This window comes from Xenopus tropicalis, chromosome 6 (assembly GCF_000004195.4).
Source record: "Xenopus tropicalis strain Nigerian chromosome 6, UCB_Xtro_10.0, whole genome shotgun sequence".
Classification (NCBI taxonomy): Eukaryota; Metazoa; Chordata; class Amphibia; order Anura; family Pipidae; genus Xenopus; species Xenopus tropicalis.
The window spans coordinates 134931008-134943415 of NC_030682.2; the positions used below are offsets into that span (position 1 = coordinate 134931008).

The 12408-nt window shown below is 37.3% G+C and overlaps 1 protein-coding gene across 1 annotated transcript in view; it reads right to left on the reverse strand.

Moving 5' to 3' along the window:
- The window catches only part of csmd3 (CUB and Sushi multiple domains 3), a 657789-nt gene that overhangs the window by 72750 nt on the left and 572631 nt on the right, over positions 1-12408 (reverse strand). Inside the window, exons 51-54 of the mRNA XM_018094906.2 lie at positions 8485-8670; positions 6345-6539; positions 4845-5018; positions 3619-3792 (exon numbers count right to left, since the gene is read on the reverse strand). Of these exons, the coding sequence (XP_017950395.2) occupies positions 3619-3792; positions 4845-5018; positions 6345-6539; positions 8485-8670 (729 nt within the window). The remainder of the gene's footprint in view (positions 1-3618; positions 3793-4844; positions 5019-6344; positions 6540-8484; positions 8671-12408) is intronic.

Consider the following 12408-nt stretch of genomic DNA (forward strand, 5'->3'; position numbering starts at 1 on the left):
ATTTATGCTCCATGATCTGCATTGAATCATGTGGATTGAATGTGAAATGTGAATCTTGTGAGACACGAATCAAAGCATGGAATTTGCATTGTATTGTGAAATTCAGAGATGTGCCTTCATCGGTAATGCATTGCCCTCTCATGCAGTGTTATGATTGAAAAAGTAGTGGAATATCGCCTACTTCCCTGAAATGGCAGTTTATTGCCCCCCGGCATTTGTATACTGCTGACTAACCAGTCACTTTTATGTCAGTACCTTTATCTAGAAAGAACCTTCTTTATATTTCAGTAGAGAAGAATCCTTTGATTTAACGGGATGAGGTAGACAATCGCTGTCTACACTGCATGACGGGTCAACTATCAGTTAATCTTTACCTTAAAACTAAAAATATTATATTGTCAGAGGCACTGACTCTGAACTAGAAAGTAGAATCAACATGAGACTAAATCTGTACTCTTATGTTTAAGTTGTATTATTTATCTACTAATGCTAATTGTATAATGCGTGTTTATTTAATTTAGTTGAATGTGATGGCAAGAAGATGACACAGTGTGGGTTCCCTGTTCAGTCCTGTGTCTGACATTGTAAGTAGCCTGTGCTATTCAGTTAGCCTCCCTTAATTTTGTCCTAACTGTATGCTGCCCTGTAGGTGGATATATGTAAGTAGTGATGAGCATAAAATTCGCAAAACAGCAAGAAAATTTACACACATTTGTTGCACAATTTTATTTGTTGCCCGAGTCTTTTTTTGTCGCCCGCGTCTGTTTTTGTCACCTGCGTTTATTTGATGTGACCGCAACCTTTTTTGTATGCGGCCACGCCCATTTTTGATGCGAGCACCCCAATTTGCCGTGCAGCAAAATTTTTTTACGCACAACAAATTTTTCCACGCCGGATTCTCACGGAAGTTTCGCAAAACAATTCGCCGATGGCGAAATGCAGAAATTCGCTACAAATCAATGCCTGCCGAAAAAATTCTCTCATCACTGTATGGGTACTTGGAACATAGAGCTAGCCTTGCTGTTTATACTGTAATGGGCCCTATGTGTAAAGTGATCTAACATGTCGATGTATTACATTCAACAGCAAGTGACACGAGCTAGACGTAATTTATAAAATTCAGTGAAATGCTTGAAATATATTGTTTTTTTAAATGTTCAATTTTAGGGGGTTTACATGTAATAGCACTGATTCTTGGCACTGCTATGCACCATATTAGCTATATAAACATTTTGAATTTTGTCAACATTTCACCATTAGTGATGAGTGAATCTGTCTCATTTCACTTCTCTGAAAAATCAGCGAAATGCGCTTGTCACGTGACTTTTTTGTCGGGCGTGTCTTTTTTTTTGTTGCAAAAGTCTTTTTTTGGATGTGACCGCACCTATTTTGATGCAACCACGCCCACGTGACTGCACCCATTTCTGACTTGCCCGGACATATTTTGAAATTTTTGGCGAATAGAACCCATCTTGGGCATAGCCAGTAAAACTGAAACACGCACTAGTCTTTGTTGAGTATAATAATCAGTTTAAGGTTGATTGTGCATTTAATCATCTTTATTATTTAAAAAAACAGTACAGTATAAAGAATCTTTGGTTTCTACACTTTATTATATTTCAGTGTTTTGTATAGAGCAGATACCACTGCAGTGTGGATCTCTATAATTGGATCTTGGAAAAACACAATGCTCACCTTTACTGCCATTGCCAATGACCCACAAGCAATTATTTTCTAGCTCCATTCTTTAAGCTGCTCTACAGATTTGGAAAGTCTTGTTTGACAGAGATTCATTCTTGTTTAAAGATTATCGATAAAGAAGCATGCTGTTCCCTCTGGTCTAACTCCCTCTTCTACCCTTAGTTTAACATGAAAACTAATGGAACCCTTGAGTGATTCTGTCTGCTTACAAAAGATTTACAAAATATATTCTGAGGAATACATAACAGTACATATCATGTTCAGATGTTTTTCCCATTCTTCTAATTAATATAAAGGGGAAAGATGTGCCCATTATTTTTTCCTCTGAACTGTAAACTCTTTCAGGCCCCTGAGATGTCATGGTATTGCAATAGTGTAACTGTTGTTAGAGAGGGAAAGTTTGTTTGAATGTACAATACTGCACGTTGATGCTTTACAAATAAAGAACTACCCTAATACAGTTGGTTATTGTGGTAAATGTCTTATGTCAGTAACATCAATACATTTGTTTTAACATTTTATACCTATTTCATGCTTTACAGATTTCTGTGGCTTAAGTCATCCATCTTTCATATGTTCTTCTAAAACTTCATCAGTAGTGATGAGTGAATTGTTCGTTGTGCGTCAAACAGCGCCGGATTTCTAATGGGGGCGCCATCTTCGCTCCCGCGGCCCACCCCACCCCCCTGCTGCGCATGCACAAACACCTGAAACTCCCCCGCCACCGAGAGCACACGCGCATTCCAGTAACAGTAAAAGTCCCATATGGAACAGTTGGGAGAGGTCCCCATTGCTCCATATGGGAACAAAATTGAAAAATTGCACTGCGGCAGGGCGGCATGCCGTCCCTACCTTTGCGCCGCCCTAGACCCAGACCTTTGTGGCCTCGCCACAAATCCGGGCCTGGCGTCAAAAAAAGTCATGGTCGCATCAAAATAGTCCTGCAAAATGCATTTGTTGCGTGATGTTTTTGTCACGCATATCTTTTTTGCCGCACCCGTGCCCATTTATCATTTTATACATATTTCATGCTTTACAGGTTTCTGTGGCTTAAGTCATCCATCTTTCATATGTTCTTCTAAAACTTCATCAGTAGTGACGAGCAAATTTTTTCGCCAGGCATAGATTCGCAGCGAATTTACGCATTTCACCATTGGAGAATTGTTTCGCGAAAGTCCTGCAAAAATTTGCAGTGGAAAAATTCGGCATGCTTAAAAAAAATTGTGGTTGCGGCAGAATAGGCACAGTCGCTGCAAAAAAAGATGTGCGCAACAAAAAATTTATTTCGCGGGACAGCTTCGCTCATCACTATTCATCAGCACACACAGGGTTTTCAGGGTTGTGTCCTCCATTACTATGTTATATATGGAGGACACAACCCTGAAAACCCTGTGTGTTCTGATGAATAGTGATGACCGAAGCTGTCCTGCGAAACAAATTTTTTTGTCGCGTATCAAATTACGGGAAACCTCTTATCCAGAATACCCTTGGTCCCGAGCATTCTGGATAATGGGTCACGTACCTGTATATTAATATATATGTAAAGTGGAAGTTGGATTAGAATAAGTGAGAAATTAATTTTCATTTCAGAGTAAATATGACACCTCCTACTATTTGATATACAAAATGCAGGTAAATATTTTTATATATTATAAATATGTAATACTGACTGTGAGCAACATCAATGTAATTGTATTAAATGAATGGACTTTCAGGGTCCTTGACCACTTTTAGCAGACAGCTGATTTATTTTAGTATGGACTATGTATGTATGAGACATATGTACTACATACAAGGAATACAGATGATTATATAATTTGTTGATCAGGTAACGTAAAAAATATTTGCCTTTATATGAAGACTTCTTCTAAAAGCTGTACAACTTGCTACAGTAGTAGTAACAACATGCTTACTTACGCACACAGGAAGGCAGCTGGCCTGACCAGTTGTGATCTTGCTGGCATATTCGTACTGATGACCCAATCAAGCGGAAACCAGAAATGCATTGGTAAACTACTGTATCTCTGTAGCCATAATTATCTCCAATCACTTGTCCATTGACAATTAATTCTGGGGTTCCACAGTGCCCAGCTATAAAATATACAATTCAAAAAGGAACAAAGATCATATTTCTTTATTACTATTACTATGAAGTAGATGCACATGAATAAGAATGAATACTTAACCAACAGATAGTTTATATTATATTAAGTGACCTATTAAAGAATCTTAACAAACTGGAATATATATCATCAGTAAATATTTTCCTTTAACACCCTTTCCCTTTTGTGATGGGCTGTGTGCTCCCTCAGAGATCAGCTGACAGGAAATGATGCAGCTCTAACTGTAACAGGAAGTAGTGTGGGAGTAAAAGGCAGAACTCTGTCCATTCATTGGCTGATGGGGCCTAGCATGTATGTGTGCCTTGGCTTGTTTGTCTGCACTGTGAATCCTATGATCCCAAGGAGGCGGCCCTTAATTCTTAAAATGGCAATTTTCTATTTAGGATTACCCAAAGGCACATACTACTAAAAAGTATATTTTTATGAAAATGGTTTATTTAGATGATATGCAATATCTTTTTATAGAGACCTACATTGGTTGGTCATTATATTTTCTTATATTTCTAACATTTACCCACCCCTTGATTTTATGTTACTGAATTATTTTCTAAAATCAAGTGGATTTTCACTGATGAAAAAAAAATAAGTATTTATCTCTTTGTGTATCTGAGTTTTAGACTTTATACGTTTGTAGAAATATCTACCATGTCGGGGATCAGAATTCCTAAGTATTTCATATAATGCTTTGCCTTTTTCATTTCAGTTCTTTTTGGAATGCATTATGTTTTTATAATTGAAATCCTGGGTTCTCAACACTGTATTAATTACAAAGCATCGCAGGATACATACAGATACAGTTATGTAAGTTTGTAGAAATGTCTACCATATCTGGCATCGGAATTCCCAAGTATTTCATATAATGCTTTGCCTTTTTCTTTTTAGTTCTTTTTGGAATGCATTGCGTTTTTATAATTGAAATCCTGGGTTCTCAACACTGTATTAATTACAAAGCAATGCAGGATAAATACAGATACAGCTCTGTATTAACAATAAGATAAATAGAAAATGCAATATTATTACCGAAGCATCTGGTTTCAGTCCCACTCCAGAGACCAGAGGATAAGCACTCTCGCACAGCTGAACCCACCAACATATAACCTGTATCACAGGCAAATATCGCTGTTGACCCAAATGTGGTTTGAGTTCCAATTTTCTTTCCATTGGGAGGTATAGAAAGCTCCCCACAGGACGTAACTTTGAAAAGATATGAAAAGGAGATGATTAGAAAAATTCAATTCTTTGAATAAGCATAATACACAAACTGAAAGTTTGAATTAAATTTTACCGACACATTGTGGCAAATTAATTAAAAATGTTCCTGACTGGTAGGAAATGTTCCTGGCAAAGAAAAGTTTTGCTAAATAGGGAGGATAATGAATAGCCACAAAGCCTGGAAAATGTTCCAGTTAAATATTTTATAAACCAGCCTCTATGTGATCATGACAACCACTGGACACCAATTTTCTCTTCTGCCTGCACGACCATCCCTGCCCCTTCTGAAACATCATCAGTGGGTGGGTTGGGCATTTGTCTGTAAATAGAGGGGACTAGCCAGGTTGGGTAGGGTGTGGGCTGGGAATGGGTGGCTTAGGGTTGGGTGCAATGTGAACTGTAGATAACATCTATGATTAAGTACCCAGGATGGTACGAAATGCGTAAGGCTTTATAGCATTTATGTGTATTACTTAAATAAACTACCTTACTTTTACTAAATACCTGAGCAGTAACTCTACTTTGTTTGGGATTCCGGGGTGCCTGCCTATCTTCCTACTCGATTCCTATATGGCTCCCCTATGCTGAGGGTTGAGCACCTGGACCAACCATGTACCATGGGTAAGCGATTTTCTTACATAAAAGCTTAGATCTGTATATTTCACGAGATATTTTGCAAGCTATAGGTGTTAGAGTCTTGTGTTATGTTGCTTAAGTTTTGGCTAAATGGGTATAATGCTACAACATATTACCTCCCCTCATTTTTTAAAGTTTGATTTTAATACTTTCAACTGATTCTATAACTGAATTCTGTTTGTACAGTAATTATCAAAATTAGACTTTGTCTGAGGATGGGCTAGAAAAACACTTTCCACCATACAGTAAATGATTATGGGCTGACTGCCAAGTCTATTTAGGTTCATGCATGTGTCATTATCTCATTTTTGTTCAGCATCTCCCACTGATTGAACTGTGCAGTTGATTTCAGTCTATTGCTTGTCCATGCTCCTTTTGTTCCAGGCCAGTAAGAAGACATGAAAAGGGTTGATGTGGGAAGCTAAATGACATAAAAGGCTCATTGACTAATATAATTAGTGGTGGTTATAGGGATCTTGATGATGTAAAAGCACAAAGTAGCAGTTGCATAACATGAATGGAAAAATGTAATTCAATAATTGTTTTTCTCCTTAAATAAATAGATTCATTTTGCACTTTGCGTGAATCCAAACACAATTTCTTTGGATAATGACTAGCTTTATAATGGCACCTTCAGATCACTGCTGTTATTTGTTATCCTTCTATACATACTTTGGCAGTGAGGTCGCTCGTTTCTCCAGCTCCAAGTTCCATTGGCAAGACACTGAATAGATGCCGGTCCCAACCGGAAATAGCCTGGATCACAGCTAAAGACGACTTTTGTTTTGTACTCATAATGGGATCCATTCACAATGCGCCATCTTCCATGTTCCAAGGTAAACGAATTTATACTTGGACATGTAACAACTTCAAGAGAAAGAGAGAGAGAGGCTATTTTCAGACGTTTTCTTTATCATTATACAATAAGGAAGGACTATAATAACCACAATCTAGAGAAAAGCCACAAGTTACATTTATATAAAGTTTTCAAATCAATTAAAATTTAAAATACAATTTTCTGCACTGCCAAAAACACCTGAAGGACAACAGGTTGGGAAGCAAAGAAATATTCCTGTTGCCCTACTGTTATAATGCTATAATGTAGTTCAGTAGGGCCCTACTATGTGCTGGGCTCAGGACAGTCAACTTTATTTTGCAAAAGTTTGATTTGCTTCCACTATAACATAAGGGTCTTATTTACTAGGGATGTAGCGAACCTCAAAAAAAAAGTTAATGAACGCGTTCGCGAACTTACGCCAAAAAGTGCGAATATTCGCGAACTTTGCGAACCCCATAGACTTCAATGGGAAGGCGAACTTTAAAACCTAGAAAAGCCATTTCTGGCCAGAAAACTGATTTTAAAGTTGTTTAAAGGGTGCCACGACCTGGACAGTGGCATGCAGGAGGGGGATCAAGGGCAAAAATTTCTCTGAAAAATACTTTGTTGACACAGCGTTGCGTAAAACCGCAAAGGCAGCTGGCAGACCTAGCGGAAATAAGCGGCGTTTTTTGCTATTTCGCACTTAGCACCATGGAAACGGGATTTGCTGAAAAACGCCCGATGTTCGCACGAATTAGTTCGCTGGTGAACAGTTCGCTACATCTCTACTTATTTACAATAGGGATGCACCAAATCCAGGACTGGGTCAAGATTCTGCCTTTTTCAGCCGAATCGATGCACCTGGCCGAACCGAATCCTTAAAATCATGTAACTTTTTGTCACATAAACACCAAAGTTGAAAATTTTTCATCGTGCACTTTGCGCATGGTTCTCTTTAGTCCTTCCATGCCTTTGGTATTAAGCCAAATCTGTCATGAAGGATTTGGGGTTCGTCGAATCCCAGAACTGTGGATTTGGTGCATCCCTAATTCACAAACATAGGTGTTAAATTGAAAAAGTACAGTTACCCATAGCAACTAATCAGCAATCTGCTTTGATCAGATCACTACAAGTTAGAAAAGAAAAGATCCGACTGATGCTAATGATGGATGATAATTTTACTGCATTTGGAGCAAGAAACGCTTTAGCAAAATTTTATCTTTATTGATGTCTGACAAACCCTGCTAAAATTAACAGTTTTATATCATAACTATGTATTACAGGTATAGGTGCTCAGGACCTGGGGTTTTCTGGATAAGGGAATCTTTTTATAATTTGGATCACCGGACCTTGAATAATAATATATAATTGAAAAATTATATAAACCCAACAGTATTATATTATCAATTATATTATAATTATATAATATAATTATATGTTATAATTATAATTATCCCAATAATTGGTTCTACTACCAATATGGATTCATGCAGCTTAGTTACCATTAACTACAAGGGACTGTTTTATTATTACAAAGGGAAATCATTTTTAAAAATGAAAATTATTTGGAATAATAGCTAATTATTTATATTATTTGCTCTTCATATTTTTTATTTCCTTTCTTCTTTCTCCTTTCTCTTTCCTGTGTTCTCTTCCTTTTCTTTCTTCCTACTTCACTTCCTTCTCTCTCTACTCTTCCTGTGATTGTATGTCTTAACACATACAGACACATTTAATATTTGAAATACATGTAGATATAATGCAAATCTTGATTGTTAAACTTGTAAATGCAAAAAAAAACTGTCAATAAAAAAAAAGAAAATGATTTGCTTATAATGGGGTCTATGGGAGATGGCCTTCCCATAATTAGGAGCTTTCTGGGTAACAGATTTTCGGATAAGGGATTTTATACCTGTACTATCTCAAGATATTCTTTGTAAATTCTTACAATAAAAAAAAGACTGGTTTCATAAATTAAAGATTTTGTCTTACCAACACAACGAGGTGTTTTATTGTGATTGCTCCAAGTTCCATCTGGTTGGCATACGGCTGCAGTGAGCTCCTTAGATGATAAGCGATACCCATCACTGCAAAAGTAAGTGATGCCTGTCCCCACTAAGTAATCTGTTGCTAGTATTCCTCCATTTAAAGGGGCCTTGGGAACCCCACAGGATATTGCTGAAATGATAAATGAATAAAAAAAAATTGTGCATTAAAAAATTGATAAGACCGAATCTATTTCAGAACTGACATCATATTTAATAAAATAAAATACAGATTCAACTGTAACATTTTGATCTAAACACAATTTGAAAAGCCAATGGGCTAATGTGGGTGCACAAATTGCTAATGGCCCACTAACCCATATTAACCAATCAACAGGCAGCATTTATTAATGAAAACATATATCTTATTGGTTGTTGTTGGTTTCTAGACCTGGGCAAACTAAGCCTTGTTTAACATTACCCTGATATTTTGCTATCTAGAGAAAATAAACCTCAAAATAGAATGCTTTATAGAATTATCATTTTGCAACATAAATTGATATATTTTTATGTAAGGCAGTAGGTAACTTGGAAGTACGGTTGTTCTTCATCTTACTGTCAGCTTACCACACAATGAAACCATGCAACGCTTAATCTTGGGACTGGGCCCTAAAATAATATTGGAGGAAGGGTGCTACTGAACTGTAACTCTAAGCTGAAATCAATAAGTGGGTTCCAGTGGTTCTTAACAACAACAATAATGTCTTAATCGGCAGGCATGCAGCATTAATCCCTTGGGGAATAGGAACAGATGATATAGTACAATTGTTCATCATATACTCACCAACAGAACCCTTTGAAGTGTTTGCCCATCAGGGGCTAGAGACCAGTCTGTGGTTAGTCAACTTGAAAATGTTCAACCCCAAGCTTCAGTCCCTCCAAGTGGAACTTAGGTGGGAACACATCTACCCCTAAGTCTATACGATTGAGTCCCTATCCTGAAGGTAGTATACCCAGGACTTTAATCCTTCTACATTCCTCGTAGAAGCATCAGGCTGCTAACTAAATACCCTCAACCCAGCTCTCACTCCTAGAGCAAGCTATAAAAGAGATCCACCATGGTTTCTTATAATGCTATCCATAATTCTTAATTGTGTTATTGCAATATCATCCCTGTATTTATTGCATACTTTTTTATTTCCATTCATGTTTCCAGTTTCACCTCACGATAATACTATACAGCCTTCTATTCTCGGCCTCATTTACTGCAATGTGGGAAGGTTTATCTGCATGTCAAACCATGCTCTACCTTAGGATAACATTAGTAATGACAGAGCATTAATCAACCCTGTCCCATGACTGCATGTTTTATATATGGACTAACATAAGGCTGATACTTTGCCTACAGTTTAAATACAGAAAAAAATATTTGATTAATCTGTTTTTTGAAATGCTGAGTTCCAGTGGTCCACTGGAATTTCTTGCTTTAATGAATCAAATATAAAGAAATATGTAATTATCCACCTGGCCAAGCTTTGAATTTTTGAGTCATGGTGCATGACTCGTCATAGAGAAGATTCACAATGAATATGCCCCAAGGTGGAATTTGGCAAATACAATTGAGACTATTGTGGAGCTTTGAAAGAAGGGGATATTTAATCTTAACATTTGAGTTTTCAACCCTGATCCCTTCTGTAACAGTTATTCACATCATGTCATACAAGTGAGTGAGGCTTTATTAGAGATGACACAGACCAATCAGGCAAGCACAATAGCCTTTCTGCCTTTAGGAAAAGAAGCCTAAAATAGATAAACAACTTAAATTTTTATAGTTGTGTTCGTGGTACTATAAAGTTTCTTTGTAGGCAAAGGAATATATACAGTATAGTCATCTGCTTCTTATTAAAAGTAGACTACGTTATTCTTTTATATACTATATTATTCTATGCTATTCAAGTATGTACTAAAAATAATGAATGTTCCCCTTCATCCACACTGGGATTTTCGTGGTTTTAGAGTTTTTTGAAACCATAATTAAACTCGTTGTTTTAATGTGGAAATGAATGATGGGTCCTTAGATTCCCAATGAAACTATAACCCAAACTGTGACTAGTGCTTATGGATAGTGATGAGCGAATCTGTCCCGTTTCGCTTTGCCATAAAGCGAAGGCTAGCAAATTGGAACAACGGCAAAAAATTTGTGAAAAGCATTTGTTGCACGATTTTTTTTGTCGCCTGCGTCTATTTTTTGTTGCCCACGTCTATTTTTTGTCACCCACTTTTTTTGAAGCGACCGTGTACAATTTTGATGCTACCGCACCTTTTTTGACGCAACTGCGCCCCATTTGAACCGACCGCGCCCTTTTTTATGTGACCATGCCCTTTTTTGACGCGACCAATTTGACACGCGACAACAAAAAATTCCACGCGATAAATTTTTCTGCAGGCAAATTTTCACATAAGTTTCACAAAACAATTCACCAAAGGCGGAAATTCGTTGCGAATCCATGCCTGGCGAAAAAATTCGCTCTTCACTACTTATGGAGACTGTGAGCAATGCTAATCTCAGAAATAATAATAACCTTCCCTTACTCTAGCCACTCAAATTTACAAAACCAGCACCTTTAGGGGCAGATTTACTAATCCACGAACAGACCGAAAGGGTCTGAATGCGTTTTTTCGTAATGATCGGTATTTTTGCGACTTTTCCTTGCCGTCGCAACTTTTTCATATGTCCCGCGATTTTTCCGTTGCAACTTTTTCATATATTTTCCGCAACTTTTTCGTCGCCGGCGCGAAAAAATCGGATTGGTTTTTCCACCCTTTACTATCGCTCAATACGAAAACATTGCGACGGCGGTGAAAAAGTCGCGCAAAATACGATAAAGTCGCAACGGCGATGAAAAAGTCGCGACAAATACGAAAAATCACGTCGGCGACGAAAAATTCGCAAAATTTTCGTTTCCAATATGATTTTTTCTCTTTCGGGATTGGGATTTGTGCAGTAGTAAATCTGCCCCTTACTGTTGAGCTTCAAATGAAATGATGAAAGTGTCTTGGTGCAAGGTCCCTGTAGGTGGTACTTAGCTTAGCTTGGTAGGGGGTACTGTAGTGTTTAGATGAGAGTGTCAATTGCTTGTTGAAAGTGAGTGCCGAGAAGTAGTTAAAAACCAGTTTGCCTTCACATTGTGGGGATACAAACCAAAAATGCTGCAGGTGGTTAAATTTTTGTTGGCATTTATCAGCTTGGCTTCCGCTATCACTATTGCTTTCTTATAGATCAAACTGACATACGTGGTTGCATTAAGAACTGAAAGGTATGTGACCTTTGAAAAACATCCACAACATTTATCACTGAACACATACATAACACTTTAATTTTAGCTTTTAAATCTGTTTTTATTCATGTTGTTTCATTTTTATTGTGTAAATAAATATTTATTATGTATCCAGCATCCGCACCGAGGTATAGCAAAGGTTGTGGCAGATGTGGCTCCCTTTCAAAACAGTGTTAGCTTCGCTTCTCCCTTCCCCTTGACTATTCCTTATTACAGGCTGTACCAGATGTCTTAAGCATAACATTTTAGCACAAGCCATCTGCGGGACTTATTTGTAAACAATCTTATATAAAACTGCCACCCTGTCCAATATGAGACATGAACATAATTTATATTTAGGTTAGTCATTTGCACTCGCCAGTTATACTTACTTTTGTCTGATGCTCTACAAAATGTTTTGATATTGAGCAGATTATTTACAAATACCTTTTATTGAAGGAACTTACATCTAACTTACATCTAAGCATTACATCTAAGCATATTTGTGCCAATAAGCCCACCGGTCAGCTGTAATGCATTGGCTATCATTTGATGCAAAGGAAACCTTGGAGGTACTGACAACCTAAACATGGCAGTAATTCCAGGGATTCCCA